Raw genomic sequence first — 26,366 nt, 5'->3', positions numbered from 1 at the left:
GAAAATGTTAGGCACCACACGTTAAGAGTATTGCACAGTTATATAGTAGGTTAATTTACATTAATTTACAAGAAGGTTCTTGAAGAAAGTGTGGAGTCCGATTACAATTCTCCATGTGAAGTTGGAGAATTATGGGAATAGAGAGGAATTATAACCAAGGTTTTTTGTGTGTGCATAGACTTAAAACTCTTAAAAGAGCATTGTATCATAAGATAATGTAAAATTAGATCAATATAATTAAACCATGGTAATGATCTCCGGAAACCTAGTTAGAAAAATTATTGAAGTTGTTCATTTTTGAAATAAAGAATATAAATATTGCGAGGTACAAACATTGTCTTAAAATATTTTTGTAGCACTAGAGAAATGTTATGGTATCTTTATATTGTAGAAAATCTTGTGGATACTGATACTGTTTTGTCCACTGGTTGTCTCTGTGGAAGCAAAAATCTTCAATTTTAAATGTTTGTTTAAAAAAACCACTCTATTAGAGATATTAATGACACACCTAAAGAACACTATGTAGAAGTAAAATAACAATTGGCATACTGAATGTAAATTTTAGAGAAGCTTAAACTCACAGTTAATTTATTGACCGATATATTAATCTCTGTGAATATAAGAGAGAATAAGACACTGTACCTGTGTACAAGGTGCTGGTCTGCTATTAGCTATTGTTATTATTATTTTCTCAAACTTCAAACTGAAATTGGGCCAGTCACTGATAAGTACCAAAGTCACCGTTGATCTTACGATCCCAAGAGCCTCATATGTAAACTGTTAAATAATCAATTACTGATTTGATGATGTAGTTTCATTTTCTCTATCATCATTGGCACCTCTTTTATTGCAAGTTGATTCCCCCTGCTGTCAGATTACTTACAGGATAACTTCTACTTGTCAATGTGCGTTTAGGATCTATTTCAGTATTAACCTAAAAAAAGTTAGAATGATAAAGCTTTAAAAACAGCCAAAGTATTTGAAAGCATAAGATAAACTTTTTGGTGTGTTTTCTATAGTAGGGATTTTAATGATTATATGTTTTTGAGTCAACAAAACGTTTTTGAATTATTGATTTGTCACCATTATTTGTTGAGTACCAACTTTGTCTCAGGTAGTATTCGAAACACTGGAGATGATGGCAGTGAACAAGAAAAAGTCTGCCCCTCACAGAGCTTAATTTTATTGGAAGGCTTTCAAGTTAGATACCCAAAAGTCGGATTGAAAAAAACAACAACACTGAAATGATACAGCTTTGATGTGCAAAGATAGTTTTAAATTTTCTAATTAAAACCTCTTTTATTAATATGCACACTAGTTTGCTTATATATACAGTAAATTACATACACTAAGTAGTTTTTAGGCTTTTTTCCTGGACCAGAAATATTTATGTGATTGAAGTACTAATTTTAAAAATAGTTAAAGTTATTTAATTCACTACTGAGTGCATCTAAGTACAACATACTCTATTCATACTAAACTGTATTTGGGGGCTCATGATTTATGTTATAATTGCCTTCCTGGTATTTCTGACACTTGTCTTTAAGATTTGTCATGTAGCTAATAAGTAGAATTGCTTATGTACATTTTTATGAATGGGTTGTTAGGTATTATTTATTTTTAGTGTACATTTCCTTGCACTGTGGTAATGATCTCTGGAAATGTAGTTGGAAAAATTGTAGAAGTTGTTCGTTTTTGAAATAAAGAATAGAAATATTGCCAGGTGCAAGCATTGTCTTAAATTACATTGTGTCTGAAATTACATTTACTCATATAAAATCATTTGTCTGCAGTGTTTTCAGTATATAGTCCATAAAATACAGATGTTTATGTCTCTTTTAACTGAATGAGATCTGCCTTTCCTTTACCAGTGGATTAGATTAAATGAGTGTCTCTTCTATAATTTATACCATGATTTAAATAGGATATTAATTTTTGTTTACAAAACACTAGACACCAGCAGTTTTATGTAGCCCATAGTTTTAGTTTGAAATAGCTAGAATCCTCTAGTGTACAGTTTGACGAGTTTCATCTCACCTATTTAGGCTTTTTGGTGGTTTGATACTTGACATCAAAAGGAAAGCACCTTTTTTCTTGAGTGACTTCAAGGATGCATTAAGTCTGCAGTGCCTGGCCTCGATTCTTTTCCTATACTGTGCCTGTATGTCTCCTGTAATCACTTTTGGAGGGCTGCTTGGAGAAGCTACAGAAGGCAGAATAGTGAGTACAAAGATTGGTAGCGGCCAGGCTCTTAGCTCTTCAGAGGCAAGTGTCTGTGTGCATTTGTCTCACTATTCATACTTTTATTTGAAGAGTCTACCCACAGCATGATTAACCAGTCCCAAAGCAGACTTCCCCCAGAGGTAATTGCTATGGAAAACATGGGGAAGCCATATGAACAGGAGAAGATGCACAGTTGAGGTAAAAAAAAAAAAAAAGAAAAAAAAAAAGAAAGAAGAAGAAGAAAGAAAAAAAGAAAAACAAAAGTTTATCCCGGCTTGCTGGATGAATGGTTTTATAAATTTGAGTAAAAGGCTTGTATTGTCTCTGTGGGGGAGAGGGGTCCGGTTGGGGGAGACGAAATGAACTTATTCTGTGTGGGTCAAGGGTGGGGGAATTTATCACCGGGGCTACTTCATATCCTGTAAGGCATCATAGGATTAGTTAGAGCCATGTGATTAATATTAACCCATCAGCCCTGGAGGGTAGGCCTGGACTACACTATTTGGAAGACGAGAACGTAATTGTGGACAATGATGGATTTTTGAAGTGGTGCTTACTTTAATTTTGTTATTAAATTAAAGTGGAAGTAGTTAAAGCTGTCATTGGCAAGTATAACGGAAAACTGCATCCGTAATTCAAGATGACTAAAATGAAAGTTATGCTTTTTCTTGGTAATATTGTACTAGGTGCTATGGGAGGTATAACCAAATAGTGCTTTGTAAAATCTGGGACTTTTTCTTGTTTGTTTATATATATTATAATGGATTTAAATGAGATGATTTGTAATTCTTATCTGTATTTTATTTAATTACATTTACTCTTGGGAGAAATTTATTTTTTAACAGATAAAACATTAAACAATAGCCAAAGTTAAGTAGTGATAATTATTTAATTAAAATATTTCATGAGCTGAACATGAGATAAACCTGACACTTGAAATTTCCTTTCAACTCAACTTATTTCTGATTGATTAGATTCTTTTTCCTTATTCTGTAATCACTGTATCAAAGGTACATATTTTTTGTACGTTGCTTTATGTGCTGTCGTACATATAACTCTGGTCGTACATGTGACTCTGCTGGTCCTCGTGGAAATGTGTCTTAGCTGTTACCTTCATGGAAATGGTGCTTTGCTTTTGAATTATTACTCCCTGCCTGCATCTCATCCTGCTATTTAATACCATGTGCATGTGATACTACTTTAGGCACTGGAGGCGTATCGACAAGTGTAACACGAGCATGTGTCTTCTGTCCTCAGGAATCCTAACCTAAGAAAAAAAAGATAAGATGGTATATACGTAGTTACGATGTCATGGGGTGCTGTACCACAGGAGTGAGATAAAGGGAAGAGCTGAAGTAATAGAAATAGAGAACTCAAGAGTATTATGGAGGACAATGATACGGAAATGATGTGTTTATTTTCAGATGCTTTACTGGAACTTCAAGTAGAAAAGGAGGCATTAGGAGGTGGAGTTCCAGAGTTTATAGTGGTAAGGAAGAAACGAATAGGTTGGGAATGGTTCACATACAAGTGGGGGTTGAACCAGAATAGATGAGGTTAACAAAGGAGATCATTTATAGTGAGAGAGGGAGAAGAAAATGGGAAGTTACATTTATGAAATGGAGGAGGGATGAGAATGAAGGGGAGAATAGCCCAGCAAATTACACACAGGCACAGTCAGAGCTCTGAAAGAAGAATCAGGATGATGTAATATTGCAAAAACCAAAATACGTTTTGAGAAGGAGGAAAGACTGGCAGGGAGTGGTCAGTGCCCTGCTGTGGGTGGAGAAGTATATGGGGAAGATAAGAGGAGTGCTTGTGATGGGTGAAAAGGAAACTCCTGAATGTGGGGTAGGAAAGGCAGGTAGTGGGGCTGTCATCTCTTTAGGGAAAGACATAGTTCAGTTTCAGAAGGAACATAGAAACACTTTCAAAATTAGAAAAAAAAATAGGTCTGGGTAAAGGACCTAGTAACTGTGGCAATAAGAGTTTGAGGGATGGTGAAAGGAAGGTCGTCATGTGGCTGTTTCTGCTTTTTCCATAGAACGTTGGAGAGGGAAACGTAATTTTGTTTCCATCTGCCCCTTGTTAGCATCTATTATCTATTTCATCTCTGCTTTTCTTCTCAATATTTTGCTTTCTATCTTTAGATACCATTTAGACATTTTTTCCTTTTGCTTGAGCTCTGCCTAAATTCATTCTTAAATATTCATATTCTGTCTGAAAAAAGGATTTTGTAATGGCTTAGCAGTGTCTTTTAGGACAAACTTTGTCTACAGACCGGAAGACAAATTGCTCTCATACAATTAACGAATATATTGTTAATATGAACACTTCTGCATTTTGCCAGACTTCAAGTTTGTATGCGGGTTTGATCCAATTTTTTTACTAATAGTTGAACACAACTTTTATTGCATACTGTTATTTTGTGATTTTGGTTGTGGAAGATGCTGCTATTGCTGATAGATGAGATTTGCTACCATTTGATTGAGTGCGTTCTGTATGTCAGATTCCAGCCTTGCTAGGTGGTGTCACAGACACTGCTTCATTCTCCTGGCCATCATCAGCCCCATTTAAAAATGAGAAAGGCTGGGCTCCAAAAGTTATAGGTATGTCCATGGCTTAACACCTAGTAGGACAACCTGGTTCTCAAGCCCTGCTCTTGGCCTGCCTCTCTGCTGCGTCCCCTTTCCTGGAGGCTGTCACAAGCGTCTTCTCCCGGCCTGAGCCCATGAAGGGTTTTTCCTTTCCTGATAGAGCACTCCAGTTGGCCTTCTATGTGTGAGTGGTAGACTGTTCTTTCCTTTCCTTGCTGATCGCTCCTCTCTGTCTATTGGTCTAGCCTGTACCTTACTATCCAGTAACCTAGAGTGAGAATATAATGGTGGTGGTGATATAAAATTGGCTTACTAGCTTTAATTTACAATTGCTGGGTCTTTTCATTTTCCCATTTTTATCCTTGTTACCAAACTTGAATCATGTTTATAATATGATACTTCTTCCTTTATGGTTGCTGTGAGTTTTTTAAGAGATTTTCCTTCCATTTTATTTATATTCAGCATTTCATTTTTGAAATCTATTGGTTAAACCTATCATGTTAATGTCTTTAAAATGTGTGGAAAATTGCTCTTTAGAAATCAATTTGAAAGCAATAGGATCACTTGCTAATTTCTTACGTACCTGTTCGAAAGAGTTTTTCTAACACACAACATTGAGTGTTTAATGTTTCCTATTTTTTAAGTGAACTATTTCAGATGTATGAAAATATTCAACATAATATAGACATCTTTGTACTCATCACAGGCTAAAGAAATAAAACATCTATAGATAGAATTGAAGCCTCTATGCCTATCTTCCATTTACTCCCTCTTCCTTGCCTTTCACTGTATTGAGGTTTGAATTGTGGTTGACTGTAAAAGTTTACTTTTAATATGCAAAAACACAGCAATTTTCCTTATGTATTTAAAATGTATTTGTAATTTTCTATATTTAAAATGTAAATGTGAGACTCAAAGTTGTGGTTGTTTTACATTTTAACTACTTGATTAGTATTTTTATTTTTCAGATGTCTATTACATGTATTATAATAGGTTAGAAATATGTTTATGATGTATTGCTTTTATTCATTTCTTTTTCCCTTAAACAGAGTGCAATAGAATCTCTTTTTGGAGCATCACTAACTGGGATTGCCTATTCGTTGTTTGCTGGGCAACCTTTAACAATATTGGGGAGTACAGGTCCAGTTTTAGTGTTTGAAAAAATTTTATTTAAATTCTGCAGGTACGTAATAGTTACATACTTGTCACATGTGTTTCCATATGTATGTAATTATATATCATTGTTTATTAACTTTAGGTAAAAGTACATTATATATTTAATAGCTGAAAAAGAAGATCTGATTAATATATATATATATATATATATATATTTTTTTTTTTTTTTTTTTAAATATTTTTGTGTTACTCTGGCCCCTATCATTAGCTCTACCCCAATTACCTAGAGAATAAAATCAATGGATTTTAGTACTGGTAAGCAAATTCCTTGAGGGGCAATACAAATCCTTTGAGCTAGCAAATTTCCACCCGGTAAGAAGGTATTCATGTGAATTGTTTGTTAGATGGCATATTGGTCTTAACAAAGGAAGTTTAGAAAGGGGAGGGTCTTAAAGGATCAAGCCAACTTTACCTATTGGTCTTGTTTAACGGGGGAATTTCCACAGTCTGGCGTAAGGTTTCCACCAGCAGGGTTGTTCCCAGTGTGGCCCTCAGCACGGGGTTCTGCGGGTTCTGTAGCCGGCGGACTGGGAATTTGATCTGGCCAGTACTGTTCCTTTTGTGAGATAAATGCAATTGAATAGTTTAGCCTGAAACAACTTGATGCTATTAAATATTTGATTTCTCTAACTCCTGTTACTCTGATTCTTTGGTGAACAAGCTGATTCTGATTCTGATCTGGCATGCTACATATGCTACATAGACTAGTAGAGAATGCAATGACCTGATGTGTTTTTGACTCTGTGGTAGTAATTTCTTATTTGAAATTGAATTAAAAAGTCACTTGAATTGAAATAAAAAGTCACCACAGAAGTTACTTTCTGTGGTGATACTGGCTGTAGAGGAGATGGTGGTGGTGATGGCAGTGACCTTGGGGCAGTAGTATGATTACCTTAACAACACTGGAACACCTGGGTCTTCTGAGAGTCATGTTCAGTTCTTCTGTAGACTGCTTATCTGTTATTTACTCCTCAGACCTGATTTCTGAAGTGAGGTCTTTGTTTTTGAACTATTTATTGCCTCGTAGATTTTAACTGCAGATCATTTATATAAGTAACATAATCATTAACTGTTAACAAGAAGCTAGTCTTCAGTTGAAGCAGAAAAATACATAGAACTTTCTTCAGTCAATTATTCTGTAATATACTCTCTTTTTTGGAGTATTATGTTGTTACACTGTTCTTGTTGCTTGTTATGAAAATTTTAAGTACAAATAGTATTGCATATGCATATGTTGATCATGTTCACATTTTTCTTTCTAAACAGAGATTATCAACTTTCTTACATGTCTTTAAGAACCAGTATTGGTCTGTGGACTTCTTTCTTGTGCATTGTTTTGGTTGCAACAGATGCCAGCAGCCTTGTGTGTTATATTACTCGATTTACAGAGGAGGCTTTTGCAGCTCTCATTTGCATCATATTCATCTATGAGGCTTTGGAGAAGCTCTTTCATTTAGGAGAAATATACGCATTTAATATGCACAACAATTTAGATGAACTGACCAGCTACTCGTAAGTGTTTCTGTTTCCCCTAAAATTTATTTTTGCACAGACGTCTGAGCCCAGGAGAATGGATTTTTTGTGTGATGTGATACTCACTGTATATTTAGCTATAAGGACCCCACTGGCTACATGGAGCTTGACTTGTTTGTTACAGATGAGATTTTACCAAAGCATTCAACGGACATAAATACCGTTGAACAAATTCAACCATTTTTATTCACTGAAATAACGTATTTAAGTGTGTATATTTTGGTTTTCTGTTTGAATTGGGTAGGCTAGTTTCAATTCAATTGTGTGGTAACTAACCACCATATATTTGAACCAGGCCATTTGTTGGGTTTTGTATTCTTTAACCAAATCCTGGATGCAGGATATAATATTTTTTATTCTTACATGTTCCTCATGTTTTGCATTTTCTTTAACATTTTTGAAGCCTGATGATTATTATTGGAACTTGTTTTCAAGTATAACTTGAGTACATTCTCATATGCTATTTAGTGGAGTATTTTCTTTGTGATAAGCATGAAATGAAAATATTTTAAAACTCTAGAACAAAATAGGATTTGAAAAGTAATTATAACAGTCAAAAAAGTTTGGAAAATATATTCAATAAAAAGTCTTAACAGGTTATTAAAATTAGACATATCTAGGTAGGTGTCTGTATTTGTTTTTTTAACAGTCATGCTTGGTGTAAAAATTGTGGTTCTGCATTTGATTGACATACATGGAGAAATGTGGTTAACGAAAAACAAGAACTATACAACTTCCTCCTTCTTCCCACCTAAGACCGAAATCCCTGTACTCTTTTCTTTCCCTCTATGCCTCTCCTTCTTCCTCCTTCTCTTGCCTTCTTTGCACACTCTCAACTTTGATGGACAGAGTTGGGAGGGTATGAAAATTTCCTTAAGACATTGATCTATTAGAAAATATTAGTGACACTTTGATGCCAAATCTTTTTTTGCTGTCTTCTTGCTCTTAAGCTAGTCAATTGTTTTAATGTTATTTTTTGTCTTCCTTTACTGCTCCTTTGACCTTTATGAAGCATGGCTTTTATACTTGTGCTAGCGAGTTAGAACAGTGTTTCCTTCTGATTAACCGAGTAATTACCTGTAAACACCATTTGTTCAACTAACTTTCTGTGAGCACTTGCAAGCACTGTGTTAGGAGTGTTGCATAATTCATATCATAATGTGAGTTATCCATATGTATGAAGACACTGAGGCCCATGGAGGTGAAACTTGCCTTGGGTCAGCTAGTAAATACTAGAGCCTAGATTGAATCCAAAGTTCTGCCTCTTGCCTCTTCTCAAATAGCTCATAATCTAATTTGGAATATTCCTGTTTGTTTTCATTTTTAAAATCCACATTTAAAGATTTCTCTGTGTGTAAAGATTTCTGTGTGTGTGTGTGTGTGTGTTTCTAGCTTTTTTAGGCAAGTGAGTGAGTTCTGGATATGAACTAAACTCTCCAATCTCCTAATGATTTTCCTAGTCTTGTCCTGATGAAAAACTGTATTGTTATTTATTTCTTCAAGAATGAATCTTAAGATAAATAAAGGATGAGTAGATAGGGCTTATAAGAGTACAAAGAATTACTAGCAAGTTATACTAGTAGTATAACTTTTATCGGGAATCTGCATGGTGTGTGTGAGTGGGGAGGTAGCAGCAGCTCCTATGGAGATCAAGTACACAGGATTCAGTGGAGAGTGACCTTGCTAAACGTGGTGGTATCTTAGATTTTAAAAGAAATTAGTATCCCCCAGAGGGATATATCTAACGAGTTTTATTAAGTAAACCATTTAACTGGCATTTATATTGTTACATTTTATTTATAAGCCAAACCTTACTTCATTCCATTTTTTCTGATATGTTTTCACTTTCCATGTTTTGCAACATGAAAAACAGTTAAAAACTACTGTATTGTGTGATCGAGTTAATCAAATGTAAACATAAAATACAGGATCCTTAAAATTTTGCCCTATTTTATCTTTCTCAGATGTGTATGTATTGAACCTCCTAACCCTAGCAATGAAACTCTGAACACGTGGAAGAAAAATAATATAACAGCACACGATATTTCCTGGGGGAATCTCACTGTTTCTGTGAGTATATTATGAAATAAAGGATTTTGCAAATACTAATCTAGTGCTTAAGCTTTTTATGCGTTCACCTACATTTTCTTTTTGATTCATGGTTATAGTATGTTTTCAGGATATAGTGTTATGTTGACCAAATAGGAGTTACCACATTTTTTATGTATCATGCACTAAACAGTACAGGCTGAAAAGAATGAAACTGGTAAGGGAGAAAAAGATTGGATATATTTGACTTCTAAGATGTAATTATTAAAAAAGGGTGAACATACTTCTTGTTTCTCATGCAACTTGGACTGATAAATTCAAAGAAAGTGTTTACTAGAGGACTATGGTTGCACGTACTAGACTTGACAGTTACAACAGCCGGTCTCCACTTGTCCTACCTTCTGTTTATTGGTTTATCTGCTTCCTGAACAACTCATTTAGAAGACTGTCAGTGCTCTGTCAGTATCCTGAATGCCAAACTGAACCTTGTTTAACTTGAAGAGACCAGTCTGACTTAAGCATTAAAGGAAAAAGGACAAAACATGGAATAAGCACCTACTGTGTGTATTCTCTTGGGAAATGTTATCCTAGCCCTGGCCCTAAAATATCCATTTTGGACACTTCCCAGGTTGGGATTTAGGAATAAAAACATAAAATGATACTAGTAGTATCAATTAAAACCAAGATCCCCTGAGCTTCCCTGGTGCTTTTTACATGTTTAATTTTTACATGTAAGCAATTGTAAGTCATTTTTTTTCTCCCTAAAGGTGATAGCTGTTATCTATGTAATTGGGCAGATGTCATCTGAAATTTTATCCCATTGATAATTTAAGTCTGTGCTGTCCAATATAGTACTCATTAGTCATTTGTATCTATTTAAATGTATTTTTAATTTATTTTTATGTAAATTAAAATTAAGCAAAAGGAATTAATAGTTTAGTTTCTCAGTTGTACTAGCCACATATCAAGTGCTCAGTCACCTCATGTGACTACTGGTTGCTGTCTTGAAAAGTGTAGATACATAACATTTGCATCACAGAAAATTCTGTTGAGCAGTGCTTGATATAAGGCATAGGTCAGTAATCAACTTAGATTAATGCATTGCTGTATCATATTTAAAAAGTCATTTTTGTTATGAAAGAGGTAAAATTTAGAGGTGCTTAAATGAAAGTGATTTGTTAAAAAAAAACTTATTTTGTGACAAATAGGATGTCTCAATATTGTAGATACAGGGCTTTTCAGTGTGTTTTCTTGATATCCCAAAGGGCCATGTTAGGTTTTTTTTTTGTTGTTGTTGTTTTTTGGTAATTGTAACTTTTATTTTCATGATCCATGTAAATTTAAGGTTTTCTAATTTCAGCAAATACAAATCGAGAGTAATGGAACCTTTGACTATTTTTGGTAAACCTGAGTTGTAGTTGTGTAAAATGAGTCTCATTATAAGTAAAGGATAAAGGACTTTAGTAGCACATGCCTTTGTTCATCTCCTGTTGCCTTTCAGTTCCTTTTTCCCCTAAAAGGAAAATCAAGTCAATAGATTTCTATAATGCTATTATATTATGCTGTCATTATATTATATTATGCTGTCATTGATTATATTATTCATTTTTATGAATGGAAATATTATTTTAATGGTCCGTTACTGTTCATAGTCCCATGCTTTAATCTCACAGTCTCGAGTCAGGTCAGAAAAGCCGGTGACAGTTTTTATTACTGATTGGAAATTAGTACTGCAGTCAGTTCTTATTTAGCATCGTGAAAAGGTATAATAGTAATTTTCTCTCAGTTGCTTTTGTTTTAAGCAACGTGTTCAGAAGTAAAGGAAATATAATCAAATTGTGGACCAGTAAACTGTGAACTAGGCAAACTTTGGGGAATTCATATTCACTGTAAACCTTTCACTAAAGGGAATATGGAGTTGAAAGAAAGGAGCATGTAACTTGCAAAATAGTATATTTCAGTTCACTGATGTAAGGTGCGCATACTTTTCCAGAACCATAACATCTCTGAACTCAGGATGAGTCTTAACAACTGATGATGTGTTAAAGTTGACCTGACAGTGTTTTTTTCTTTCCAAATGAAACATAAAACAGTGGGTGTCTTACAATCAGTAGGATTTCAGAGTTAGTGAAGTTTATCAGTAATTTATTGAATATCTGAGAATCCACCTCAGTCCTTCCTATTTCTATTTTTTTCCAGGAATGTAAAACCTTTCATGGTGAATTTGTAGGAACAGCTTGTGGTCTTCATGGACCTTATATTCCAGATGTGCTGTTTTGGTGTGTTATCTTATTTTTCACAACATTTTTTCTGTCTTCATTCTTCAAGCAATTTAAGACCAAGCGCTATTTTCCTACCAAGGTAATTGGGGTGTAATTTTAGAGTTCTGGTAATAGTCATGTTTTTAGTTTTCATTTATTTCCTTGGTTTATTTCAAAGCAGTAATATATTATTTGAGGTTAAATAGTTATAAAGAAATTATTCATATTGAAAAATGTATATTACATGCCTCAGCTAGCAGTAGGAAAATAATGGTACCATGAGAGATGGTAGGTCAGTTGTGAAATGTGTTCCTTATCTTTTGGATAAGATACTAGCTATAATGTATTTCACTGATATAAGTAAAATCCTCATTCACACTTTCTAGTGGCATACCTTAATCTGTGAAAGATTATGTAGGTAAGACATAATATTTCTGTGTTTATATTAACGTAATCCCTTTAACATAGGTGCGATCGACAATCAGTGACTTTGCTGTATTTCTCACAATACTAATAATGGTTGCAATTGACTACCTTGTAGGAGTTCCATCTCCTAAACTTCATGTTCCTGAAAAATTTGAGGTAAGGATTAAAGCACTTGAATATTTGTTACTTGAGCATTCCAAACTACTTTAAAGGGAGATTCTACCTCCTAGGTATATATTTTAAAAATATACATAGTCTCTCTGAAGAGCTGATGCTTTGAAAGGATAAATTTTATACACACACACATTTTTCACACATATGAAAAATGACAAGATGCAAAGTGACACGTGAACCTGTTTAGGCAATAAGCAAGAAGGTATCAAAACTAGTCCATCAGGGAGAAGGAATGAAAACATCCATGGTAAAGAGTTGGGAGACATTTAAAAAATCTGACCTTACCCTCATGTTGGAGTTCATGATGTACTTCCCAGACAAAAGAAACATTTTTTATTCCTTTAAAAAGGTGTAACTCAAACTTGAATTTATGAGAGTAGCAAGGACATCCTAGTTAAATTTCTAGAAGGATAGTGTATCTGACAGTAATTGGAAAGCTCCATGTAACATTCTCCAGCAGAATCAGGAGAGAATCAAATGTATTCTTCCAGCAGAAAAAAATGATACTTAATCTGATCATCCAGGAACCCTTTGTTTTCATTAGCAAACTATAGTTTTTTTGTATACAGTATACATATGTACCTAATAATTATTTCCCCTTCCATGTTGGAGGTGGTAGCTTTTGAATAGCTTCGGGAATTTTCTTAGTCGAGTATTTGTGTCAATGCTTATATTTACATTTAGCAGATTAGATGACTTCTTTTAGAAGCAGAAGGTTTAAAGGGGATTAGAAATAAAGAATATAATGAAGATAATTTTTGTCTGTTTTATCTTTCACTGGGATAAAAAAATAACATTATTTTTAAAATAATAAAAAAATTTAATATTTTTGTTTCTAAGAGTATGTAATAAAAAAGTTTGGAGAGAACTTTGTGTAAAAGCATAGACATTGAGCCACTAAAGATTTTAGGTCATTAAGAGATAACTATATAAAAGTCTATTTTTACCAAATCTTAACAAATAAATGAAACTAAAAATTAACATTGGTTGAAAGTATTGATGTAATTTCTTATAGTCCTGGCCCCATTTTCTTCTTCTGGTTCCTAAATATATCCTTGTTACTCATTTATTGATCTAGCTTTCAGGTAGCAGACTGATTTCCAGGGGCATTTATAAATGCATTTGGGGAAACAAATTAAGGAGCACTTGAGAATGTATGCATTGGGGTGGCTGGTGAGCCCGGTTGGTTAGAGTGTAGTGCTAATAACACCAAGGTTGCTGGTTCCATCCCCACATGAGCCACTGTGAGCTGTGCCCTCCTTAAAATAAAAAAAGGAATGTATGCATTGTGTAGATAAAATATTATTCATGTGCAGTATTGAATATGAATTAGTTTAAAATGTATCAGTGTGGGAAAACTGGAATACTTGAATTAGAAAATATTACATTTCCCTTTTGTATGGACAAATGTTTTCATGAATCAAAAAAAGGCTTAATACGAAGTCTAGGTAATGAAAATATATTTAGATTGTAGTATATCCGATATCTTCCAAGAATACTAAAATCTTTTGCAATCTTTTAAAAAGTTTTTGCTACAAAACATATTTTATGTTACAGCATTGAAATGTGTTAGCATCTGTTAGATTTGTGTCATTAAATACTTTGGAAAAATAGTGTCCTGTGGCTTGATTCTTAGTACGGACTCTGTCAAGATCACTAGTCTGCAGGATCTGGAAGGCAGTTTAGTTTAGGAGTTGAGCTAGTAGGTAGATTGATTTTTAATTATATGAAATAAGTAGTAGCATGTTGAAATGACACTCTGCTTCACTTATCTGTTCCTACATACCAACTACCCCCCCCCCCAAATAAACATACTGCCTTTAAACAGCTACCCTTTATTTGTTCATAAATCTGTGGCAGTTGGGACTAGGTTTCACTGGGTAGTGGTCTGGTCCCTTGTTTGGGAGCTTTCATGTGGCCGCAGTGATCTGTTTCCTTGATGGGGGAGTAGTGTCACCTCATTCACATGCTTGGGACTTCAGAAGGCTGAAACAGCTAGGGTAGTTGTCTCCTGTTCCTCCCCTCTCTTTCTCTACATTGTGTCTCGTCCTCAAGAAAGCTTATCCAGGCATAGTCAACAGCTTAATGTGAGGGTTCTAAGAGGGTTAGAAAAGAAGCTACAAAGGTCCCTTCAGATCAAGACTCAGAAATCACACATTGTCACGTTGGCCTTCTGTTGGTTAAAGTAAACTGTAAGATCATTCCAATATCAGGGAGGAAGTAGACTCCACCTCTACAAAGAGTGGCTAAATCACAAGGACATGTGACCTGTGTATAGAGATGGGAAGAATCCGTGTGTCTATCTTTGCAAATAATTTACCATACATCCCAAGATGTAATTTTGTTCTTTCTGATCCCTTGACATTTCTTGGAATAGACACAGTCGGTGCTGTGGGAATTTTGTGCATTGGGAGAAAGACACTTTTTTCTTTCTTTTTTCATTTTTTAACAGCCTACTGATCCAAACAGAGGCTGGATCATAAGCCCATTGGGAGAGAATCCTTGGTGGACTTTGTTAATAGCTGCTATTCCGGCTCTGCTTTGTACCATCCTCATCTTTATGGATCAACAAATCACAGCTGTAATTATAAACAGAAAGGAGCACAAATTGAAGGTAACTTGAAAACTTTGTCTCAAGTATTATAATTTTTTCAAGAGTTGGAGATGTTTTCATCATGATTCGAACATTAAAGGATGTAAGATGACAATTTCATCTTAACGTTAGTCATACTACTTATTAATATAATTCACTTGATAAGCAGTACAGAATTTTAACTTAAGAGAACGAGTTAGACTTATAAATAATGCCTATTCGTTTCCCTTTTCAGAAAGGAGCTGGCTACCACCTTGACTTGCTCGTGGTCGGTGTTATGTTGGGAGTTTGCTCTGTCATGGGGCTTCCATGGTTTGTGGCTGCAACGGTGTTGTCGATAAGTCATGTCAACAGCTTAAAGCTTGAATCTGAATGTTCTGCTCCAGGGGAACAACCCAAGTTTTTGGGAATTCGTGAACAGCGGGTCACGGGGCTAATGATTTTTATTCTAATGGGCCTGTCTGTGTTTATGACTTCAGCACTAAAGGTAAAAATCTCTTTATTGCAATGTTTTAAAATCTTCTTTATCCTAAAATTTATACTTGGTGGTATGAAAATGAAGCAATGAAATATCTAAAATTTTTTTCATTTTCTAGACTTTACTTGGCAAATAACATTTTGGTATGGTGTTTAGTATAGTAGGCATTTCAGTATTAGATGTATCCATTTTAAAAACAGTTTTAAAAGGGTAGTATGAAGAACACTTTTGGAAGGAATTAACCCATGACTTAGTTATGATCTAAAAGAAGAAGATATCCAGAGGATTTTATACTGAAATAGTGAAAGATGGGTGAAACTTAGTTATTTGACCAAAATGTAAAAATAATATTGCGATTAATTAAATTAATGCATTCTTTCTGATGAACCAAATGAAACAAAAGTAGTAGCACTTAGTAGAAAAACAAACAGTTAATATTATAAATGAGGCATGTATAAATTTTTAGTTTGGTGCAAAAGTAATTTCAGTTTAAAAGGTTAAAAATGATTGCAAAAAACAATTACTTTTGCACCAACATCTTTTAGTCACATCTGATTTTTGCTTTACACATACTACTGAATCTAGTAATTTTAAAAAATGTAACAATAACCATAGCAAATTTAGCTAAGTATCTAATCTGAAATTTTCTGTTTATCCTAGAAGAACTCAACTTCATTTTTCCTTGTTGTTTTAGTTATTTTTGTAGTAAAATTACTAAGTAAAGAGTTATATACTAGTTATAAATTAGGGTGCAAGCTTGGAATATATACCATATCTGTGAAGTAGAAATATACCCTCTTTTATCACTATTTTATTAAGCTCCTGCTGCTTGAAGAATAACAGCCCAAGCTTTAAGACCTACTAAGTTTTAATATCTATTAACGTCCCTTATTTAAAAAAAAATTATATATACAAGTTCTCCTTTTGCTTATATTTCTTAAGTTTTGGATTGCTAAAGGAATTCCTTGACTAATTTTTTCACATGCTGTGCCATGAGTGGTAAATTTCCAGCGTCCTTATATGTTTCCAAATTACCCTCACATTTGATTGGTAGTTGGATATACATTTAAACATCAGAAATTATTTTTCTTTGAGTCTTAAAGTTATTGTTTCCTAGAGATCAGTAGTCCTAATAAGAAATTTGTTATTTATTTGGATTTTGTGACTTCAGAGACTTTTTTTTTTCTTTCTAGAACTACCCAAATTTGCTTTTTATTCCTGGTAGTCTGAGATGTTGCTGGGATATTTGGATAGACAGGGACTTTTTATTTACCCTACTTGTTGCTCTGTGGTTCATATTACTCTGGAAACTTGGGCCTCTTTAACTGTGGAAATTTTCTTCCATTGTTTATTTCCTTTTCTCTATTGTTTCTGTTAGATATTTCTTCAACTCCAGTTAGACAGATGTTAGACCTTCTGGGTGTGGTTTCACATTTTTGTCTCCCAATCTTTGTCACTATTAAAGAAAACTTCCTCCTCGCTCTTTATCATTATATTGGTTTCTTCAGTGTCATCAAAGTCATTATTACAAAATTTTTTAAAAAATTATTTTGATAATTATATCTTTGATTTCCAGTAGCTTTTTTCATTCTATTTATTTACTTTCCCTAGCATTCTGAAGTTGCTTTATGGATAAAATAGTTTCTTGAAAATCAGAGTATGTTGATTAGACTTTTAACATATATTTTTTTCTCTTCTTGAGTTAATTTTTTTTCTCCAGGGTCCTTAAGAAGGACATACTAGGTTGTTCAGTAGAGTTTTCTCTGTAGCTCTTAGGTCTTTTTCCCTCACAGCTCTCTTTTTTGGGTAAGAGTGCTGATTGTGGTTTTTGAGTAAATCAATGGGGCCTGTTATTAAAGCTTTTCTATAGGACTCGGTAGACGGTTTAGGATCCTCCTGACTGCCAAACTAATAAGAACTTTTTGGAGGGAGTGGAGTTCAATTATTATACTCAGGAAATGGTACTGTATAATAGTTACATAGGCGAAGTGATAGTAATAATTATGGCTCATATTTTTGAGTGAATGATATGTACCATGTGCTTTTTTGTTTTTTTTGAGTATTTTATTTATTTGAAATCCTTTAATCTTCATGGCAATCTGATATAGGAAACTAAAGCATAAAGAGGTTAAGAGTCAATAAGAAGTTAACTGGGTTTTTTTAACCAAGTAGTCTGATTGTAGTGTTCATGCTCTTAATCATGGAGCATACTCCCCTTTTAGGGAGGAACATGTAGAAGATAAACATTTTTTAAAGAGGTTCTTGTTTACTAGCGTTTTTCTTACTTAGGAAAAGTTAGATCTCGTCACTGAAAGATCTTTTAATTCTATCTCAGTAAATACTCATTGACCGTGTTTTTGTATATTACTTAAAATGATTTTAGTAGCATGGATTCTAATTGTGGTCATTTTACTTACAGTTTATTCCAATGCCTGTTCTATATGGTGTTTTCCTTTATATGGGCGTTTCCTCATTAAAAGGAATCCAGGTAACTATTAACTATGTAATGATTTTGTAGAAACACTTGAAACACTTTTTTTTAAATTTGCGAAGATTATTTTGATGGTGGTAGTGTGATTTATTCTCATCTGTAATATTTTGAGGGTAAGTTAACATTTTCTGAGTGATAATTAGCTTACTCCACATTTTTCCCCCCTGACAATGAGATCACGAATTGATATGGTCCTACCTGTTTTCAATTGAAGCCATTGAAAGGCCCTTTATCATTAAAGACTAGTGTAGTACAAGGAAAATTAAAAGAATTGGAATGGGAAAAAAGTGCTATTTCTGACATGTAGAAAAACAATTTCATGCTTAAGAAGAAAAGGCAGATACCAGTTTTCTATAAAAATGGTAATACCTGCCATTTTTGTGGGTCATACAGTTTATAAAGCTAGTATATAAATTATTTTCTGTTGTCCTAAAACAACGTAAGGAAAGCAGGAAAAGAAGAGATACGAGTAATACTAATTTTGTAAATCAGAAAATAGAAATAGAGAGACCTACTGAAGTTTCCTAGCTAAATAAGCAATGGAACCAAGGCCAGAATCCAGTGATTCCAGTGCTCTGTTTTGTCTTACTTATAACACTTTCTGGAAAAGAACCTGATAAAATTTATTAAGATTTGTATCAGTCCAATCTTAGTGTAAAATATTTAGCTCATAAAGAATAGTTAGCATTGCATGATCGTCTTTTATCATGAAAAGCATATTGTCTAATGTTGCCGTATAGTGGCTGGCAGGACTTCTCAGAGTCAGCATTTTGATTTTTTCAACACAGTCTAGGATCTACTCTCCACTGGTCAAGAAATGATCTCATTAACTTACTTTTTTTTGGCAAGTTTGAGGTAGCGCTGATCTTTTTCCCAATTTATAAATGAGGAAATTAAAGTTCAAAAAGACCAAGGAATTTCCTTATAGTTTTCTTTTAAATGGGTGCAGAATTGGTAATTGCTACCTAAGGTTATTTTTATAGAACTGAAAATTAGATATGGAAAGAACCTTGTAAGATTGTTACTCTTTTATTGTACATATTAGACACAAGTTGAAAGAGATTAAATGATTTGTGTATTTGATTATACCAGATTATTTTAATCCCAGAAATCAAATCATTTTGGCTTGAGTTTTTTGATTAAATTCATTGCATTAGTTCAAATGACTTTCTTGATTTTTTTTTCCCCTCCTTGGATCCAGATGTTTTATATGAAACATTCTCTTATATTATCAGAACATGTTAAGAAAGTTATAGTTTAAATCACAGAACCCTAAAGTTAATATAATTTCTTGTCCTACATAGCAGAAATGATATTTTTATTGAGAACTTTTTCTTGTTTTGTATTTCATTCCATATATAGTTTTTTGACCGTATAAAATTATTTGGAATGCCTGCTAAGCATCAGCCTGATCTGATATACCTCCGATATGTGCCTCTCTGGAAAGTCCATATTTTCACAGTCATTCAGCTTACTTGTTTGGTTCTTTTGTGGGTGATAAAAGCTTCAGCTGCTGCAGTAGTTTTCCCCATGATGGTAAGTATTTTTTCAGACTTTGTCATTAATTAATAATATTTTTGTGTGTATGGATAGCAATTATTAATATTTATAATTGACTTGAGAAGAACAGCCCATGTTAAGTACCTGAGGTATTTTGAAATGTGAATTACTCTTTTCTAGCTATTAAATCAATCATTTCTGAAATGTAATTTGCTTGTCACTTTCTAAAATTTTGTTTGTTTTGTTTTTTAGTTTTTGGACTATAGAATACTGGTTTGTAATTTTGAATAACTTCAGAGGTTAGCACGTTTGTGGAACAAATATGATAACCAAATGTAAAAAGCAAATGTAAACCAAATGTAAAAAGCAAAGCAACCAGAACCAGGTTCTTTAATAGAATATTTAAATACTTCTTTTTTTCAGAAATTAATAGATCTACAAGTTAAAAAATAATAAAGATTATAGTGATATTAATAAGACAACCAATATAATTAATTAAATTATCACAGGATATTGTATTTTACAAATAGAGATTATTCATTCTTTTGTAAATACCATATAAAAAATTGGTGCTATACATGGCTACAAAGGAAATCTATTAAAAAGCTGTAAAAATTTTACGTCATATTCCCTCATTACAAATAAATTACAAATGAATAATGAAAAGTCACTAAAATAAAGAGTTTAGAAAATTAAATGCTGAAATAATCTCTGGGTGAAAAACTAAGTTATAAAATCATTGTGGAGGTATTGAAATGGAGAACTTTTAACAAAGTCTGTGGGATACAGCTGAAGTTATACTTGTAGGAAAACATATTCCCTTCCTTGCTTTTATTATTCAAGAAAATTTTAAAAAATGAAAGTTTTTTGTTTGTAATGATCAATAGTAGATAAATTTTTTCCAAGCTTGAGTAAAGAAGAAAATGAGAGAGCAAAATATACAAGATTACGACAGAAGAAAGATATATAACTACAGCTATGGAAGAGATTTGAAGGGTTTTAAGAAAAATACTACAAAAATCTGTAACAGTAAATTTGAGCATCTAAAGCAGAGTTTGACACTTTTCTGTAAAGGGTCAGATAGTACATATTTTAATCTTCATAGGCCAAAAGAATATTATGGAGGCACTTATGTAACGAGAGAAATTTCCAGTTTCTTATTGATGAAATTCAGAAAGTATTACACAGTTTTTTTAAAAAATGAAAGTCTAATAATGAAAAGAATGGAATTCTTTTTCATTTGAGGTGTTTCACTTAATTGGGACTCAGAGTGTTCTCAATCATTAAATCAATTCCAAATGTTTATCTGTAAAAGCTTTTCTTAGCTTATAGGTGGTTGAAAACAGGTGGTGGATCAAATTTAACCCATGGGCTGCAGTTTGTCTACCCCTACCTAGAGGAAATAGGTGTTTCCATACTATATATACATTTCCAGAATTGATCCAAAGAGAAGTGTAAAACCTAGGTATATTTATAACTCCGTTGCATAGAAGAAACTGGAAAGATGATTAAAGATCTCCCCTTAGATTATCAGGCCCAGGTGGATTAACAGCTGAATTAAAAATGACAGTTATTTTCAACCAAAGGAAAAGGTGGAAACTTCTGCACTTTCCTCATGAAACGCTAGCAAGATCTTAATACCAAAGCCTAATAAAGTTGTACAAAAGAATTATGATGACTTCTCACTGGCTAATATAAGTACAAACATCTTAAAGATATTAACAAATAAATGTATTGTGTTTCTGTAAGTAATGTATCATGATTAAATAGATAAACATTGATAATTCGGTATCAAGAATTAATATAACTAAGTTAAAAAAAAACTATAAAATTCAGTCATTGTGAACAAAAATCTATAAATGAGTTTTAATATAGGAAAGCCCACAATATTAACTTTTGTTATTTGATATTGAATTGAAGGTTTTAACTGTGATATAAGATAATATAATAATTGGTATAAAGAGGAGATAATAATATCTGTCTATAATGTGATTATATACTATTAACCCAAATGACTCAAGCAAAAAAGACTAAAAGCCCTAATAGAATTAATAAGAATTTTGTTTTGGGGGCTAGATATAAAATATGAGAATTGATATATTCATTGGCTCTTTCTTAGTAATAATGCTAAAAACGGAAATGGAAAAAATCATAGTAATAATAGTGACCAAAAACTATAAAATACTCACGACCAAATTTAAAAGGAAAAACCTATTCAAAGAAAAAAATGAATTTTACAATAGTATTTGTATTAGTTTTTTAGGGATGCTTCAACAAAGTGCCAGAAACTCATTGGCTTAAAGCACCAGAAATTAATTGTTTCACCTGAAATTATGTAATTTCATTAACAATTGTCACCCCAATAAATAAATTTTAAAAAAAATAAGAAAGAAAGAAATTAATTGTTTCATAGTTCTAGGGGCATGAAGTCAGAAATCAAGGTGTGGACAGGGCCCTGCTCCTTCTGAAACCTGTGGGTGAATCCTTCTTTGCCTCGTCCTAACTTCTGGTGATTTGCTGACAACCTTTGGCATTCCTTAGCCAGCAACTGCATTAACTCCTATCTGCGTTCGTCATTACGTGGTGTACTCCCTGTGTGTCACTATTTTTATGAGGACACCAGACATATTATAGTAGGAGCCCACCCTACTACAGTATGACCTCATTTTAGTTAATTACATCAACAACAACCCTATCTCCAAATAAAGTCATATTCTGAGGTACTGGGGTTTAGGACTTAAATATTTATCTTTCTCAGGGGATACAATTCAACCCATAACAATATTGAAGGACATAAAATTTAAGGCCTGAACAAATACAAATATAGCATGTTTTTTGTTTTGCAGACTTAGTATTATAAAAATGTCACTCCCAAGTATGAATTTTACTAGAGTTTTATTTGCATTTTTGTTTTCTAAAACAACAAGGAACTTGTGCATTTGTCAAAATCATCAAATTGTACACATGCTATTTTTCTGTTTTACAATATGTAAATTGTATATCTATTAGAAAATTAAAAAATATAATAAATACCACAGAATAACAAAACAATGATAATTATAATTAAGAATTCCTGGCTGGCTGTAGGTTGAGGGACTTGACTGTTCCTGTATTGATACTATACTGTTTTGATAACTAAATAATTAAAAATTACTGTCACGTCAGTGTAGCTAACACAATATGGAATTAACATAGGAAAAGACAAATAGATCAGGAAAATAGACTTAAGGAGTTCAGAAATTTATCAGAATACGTGAGAATTTATCCCTTGAATACCATAAGCAGATTATTTCATTAAAGGTGGTAATTCATTTATGTGGAAAAATTTAATACTGTGTTTTCCTGAAAATAAGACCTAGCTGGACCATCAGCTCTAATGTCTTTTGGAACAAAAATTAATATAAGACCTGGTCTTATTTTAATATAAGACCAGGTATAATAATAATATAATATAATATAATATAATATAATATAATGTAATACCGGGTCTTATATTAATTTTTGCTCCAAAAGACGCATTAGAGCTGATGGTCTGGCTAGGTCTTATTTTCAGGGAAACACGGTATACAGCATTAGAAGATTTGACTATATACTGGGAGTAAAATAAGCTTGCTTTCCTTACCTGATAACATACTCTGAAAGAATTCATAAATGAATTCAAGATTTAAATGTTAAAATAATACTAGTGGAGAATTTCAAAAAATATATAGTATAATCCAGTCATTGAAAGTAACTTTTCAAAGAGGACAGGGAAACCCAACTGTAAAAGAAAGATAGATATATTTGACCACAAGCTAAAAAAATGTTTTATATATCCATGGTAAAATCAGATTGAGAGCTAGGAGAAAATATTTGTAATGTAAAATGACACAGAACTCTTATAATTCATGAACAAGTCATAAAAACCAATTGCAAAACAGGCAAAGGATAGGAAACAGTAAGAAAAGAAGAGAAAATCCAGATTGCCAATGAACATTTGAAAATATCTTCAACCTTTGTAACAGTTAAAGAAAAGCAAATTAAGGTTATAACGTGTCTCTTTCACAAATAAGATTGGAAAGTTAAAACCTAATCCTGGAAAATTGGTTCTTTAATGCATTGCATAAGAGATTTTTTTTCATTATCTCTACTTATATAATGTATATAATGCAAATTCATCATAAAAATTAATCTTTTATTGTGAAGACATCATGCTTTTTCTGCTTTATAATTTTATGCAGAGTGCAAGGGATTTATATAGGAAAAGGTATCTTTGAGCAGCAAGTTCAGAAAGATAAATAGATGACTCAGTTCCTTTGAAATAAGATGGTGCATGAAATCATTTTTAAATAAAATATATGAAGTACTGTTTTGTTATTTGTGATTTAATAAATATTTTTTCTCCCTTCAAGTGATATAATTTATATATTATTAGATGTGACTTAATATTCTCCCCCCAACCCCCTTTTTAAAGGTTCTTGCATTAGTCTTTGTACGTAAACTCATGGATCTGTGTTTCACAAAGAGAGAACTTAGTTGGCTTGATGATCTCATGCCAGAAAGTAAGAAAAAGAAGGAAGATGACAAAAAGAAAAAAGAGAAAGAGGTAAAAAAGACGAGAATTTTAAATTTACACCAATCATTTGTTTGTATTTCTGTACCAAGTAGCAGGCACTATTTATTACATTCACTTTATAGGAATCAACTCCTTTAATACATCCTAAGAACATTATTATTATAAAGTGTAAGTACTTTATTATCCCCAGTGTGCAAATAAGGAAACTGAGGCTGAGAGAGGTTAGTTAGGTAACTTGTCCCAAACGTATTTCTTACCCATTGTACCAACTTGCCCTTTTATAGCCCTGACACCAAAATACTTTTTAAACATTACATGTCATGTGTGTATGTAATCACCTGTCAGAACAATTTAGCAGTATGAAGACCCAGGTAACACAGAATAATTCTACACCATAGTCTACCATCTAATTAAATCTTAAATACGTAGTACATTTTAGCGTGTATTTTCACAGTATTTTCATAATCTGGTATACATCATGATGAAAAGAACTTATAGTAAATTTTTTTTTTTTACAAAAATTAAATAAAACTTTAGTCTTTATATGCAAAATTCTGTACCATTACGTGACTTGTAACATGGAAGTTGATTTGAAATATTCTGGAAAAAGTAATCTCTTGGTGTGTGTGCTCTAAAGGAAGCTGAACGAATGCTTCAAGCTGATGACGATACAGTGCATCTTCCATTTGAAGGGGGAAGTCTCTTGCAAATTCCAGTGAAGGCCCTAAAATACAGGTGAGATAAAGCTTGATCCTGTGAAATGTGTTTTCTATGCATGTCAAGAGTGCATGAACAAGTCATGGAATTCTTCTTTAAAATAGTGATAGCTATTTTTAAAAAGGTGATAAAACCTGCATCTGGTATATCAGGGCTTCATGCAATTCTCCCGCTCCTTCCCCTCCTAGGCAGGAGTGAAGAAAAAGCTAGACTTGAAGCAGAGCGTTTAATCTTCATGCTAGGCAAATAAAATTTCTTTTATTTTTCCTCACCCTTTCTGTTGTAGTAAAGTTTAAAATCAGTGCACATGCCTACGAATAACATTCCCGTTCTGTCAGTAGTACAGCTCTTTCCTCTCTGCCTTTCATCAGTATGTGCTAGAAAGTAAACATTTGTAATCCATTTTCTAATAACTTTCCAGTGTGTTATTATGTTTAGAAGCCCTAGAACTCGCCTGGGTTCCAGGTATGATTTGACTACTTTAGGCTCCTATTACAGAAAAATTAAATTTTGTATATTGTTTGTCATGAATGATGTTTGTGATTTATATTTTAAAATATGAACTAAAGGTAAAGGTTGGGAAATGTCAACTTTTTTTTGAGTTTTAAAAGATTAAAAACCTATGTTTGTTGTGCACACCTCTGTTTTCTGTTTCTACACATTTATTTCATTTCTGATTAGCTATTTATAGTTGAAAAATCAGTTTAAGAAAGTATATAGAATTCTTCTGTGACACTAAATGAAAAGTGTTTGTTGGTATTTAATTGACTTGCTTCAACCTTTTTAAATTTTTAACTAATCTTTATAGCTTTTAACAGAAATCACATTTGGACTTGTAAATGTTGGTTGCTTTTGATAAATGAATTTATTAAGTGATTCTTCTCTATACTTTTTGCAACTAATTTTTGTCATTGGTGTTATTCTGTGTCACTTTTCATGATCTTCCCTCACATCTTTATACACTTTAAATACTACATATATAGCCATCTTAACATACCCAACTATGGTGCTCTGCTTCGTTAGATTCTGTAAATGAATTAATTAAATTTGTTAAATGAATTAATATATTAACTTTGCTGGTTGTACTTTTAAAAAATTAGGAACTGCCATGATGGTTATTAGTGACACCAATTTGTTGAGATTATTTACCACTTAATTTCTGTAAGTCATGTTAGCACTTTCTCAGTGTGATTACATATGGGCCTTGACAAATTTAGGTGGAGTCTATGTTTACACTGTCTGATATTTAACAAAAAGAGTGGGTATCTATATAGTTACTTTTGTTTTTTAAGTGATGACTTCAGCCAGGATTAATGCTGCTTTGCTTGAAATTTGAACATCAAGAATGCTAGAAATTGGCTGGTCTGTTTGTCTGCCAGAATTTTAAATTTTAAGTATTTTTGGGTTACTTGCCAGGAGAATCAATGAGATAATGCATGAAAGCATTTGGAAACTGTAAAGCCCTATAAAATGTGAAAATAATTTATTTAATGTGTGTAAATTTTTCCCATCCAGTTTTATTTGGTGGAAAAACAAAATGTATATAGGCTTAATTTCCAGTAATGAAAAAGTTCTTACTTAGGATATTTTAGA

At 32.8% G+C, this 26,366-nt stretch overlaps 1 protein-coding gene across 18 annotated transcripts in view; it reads left to right on the top strand.

Annotated features, from left to right (window-relative positions):
- Positions 1–26,366, top strand: part of SLC4A7 (solute carrier family 4 member 7) — a 104,235-nt gene that overhangs the window by 70,445 nt on the left and 7,424 nt on the right. For all 18 annotated transcript variants that reach the window (XM_081071850.1, XM_081071859.1, XM_081071855.1 and 15 more), the window contains 12 exons: positions 2,046–2,220; positions 5,870–6,003; positions 7,263–7,508; positions 9,494–9,599; positions 11,778–11,939; positions 12,308–12,421; positions 14,892–15,053; positions 15,268–15,519; positions 17,930–17,998; positions 19,364–19,537; positions 23,955–24,086; positions 24,694–24,791. In XM_081071850.1, the coding sequence (XP_080927976.1) occupies positions 2,046–2,220; positions 5,870–6,003; positions 7,263–7,508; positions 9,494–9,599; positions 11,778–11,939; positions 12,308–12,421; positions 14,892–15,053; positions 15,268–15,519; positions 17,930–17,998; positions 19,364–19,537; positions 23,955–24,086; positions 24,694–24,791 (1,824 nt within the window). The remainder of the gene's footprint in view (positions 1–2,045; positions 2,221–5,869; positions 6,004–7,262; positions 7,509–9,493; positions 9,600–11,777; positions 11,940–12,307; positions 12,422–14,891; positions 15,054–15,267; positions 15,520–17,929; positions 17,999–19,363; positions 19,538–23,954; positions 24,087–24,693; positions 24,792–26,366) is intronic.

The sequence above is a fragment of the Rhinolophus hipposideros genome (genome assembly GCF_964194185.1).
Source record: "Rhinolophus hipposideros genome assembly, chromosome: 14".
In the NCBI taxonomy this organism is placed as follows: domain Eukaryota; kingdom Metazoa; phylum Chordata; class Mammalia; order Chiroptera; family Rhinolophidae; genus Rhinolophus; species Rhinolophus hipposideros.
This window is presented reverse-complemented; position numbering and strand designations above follow the sequence as displayed.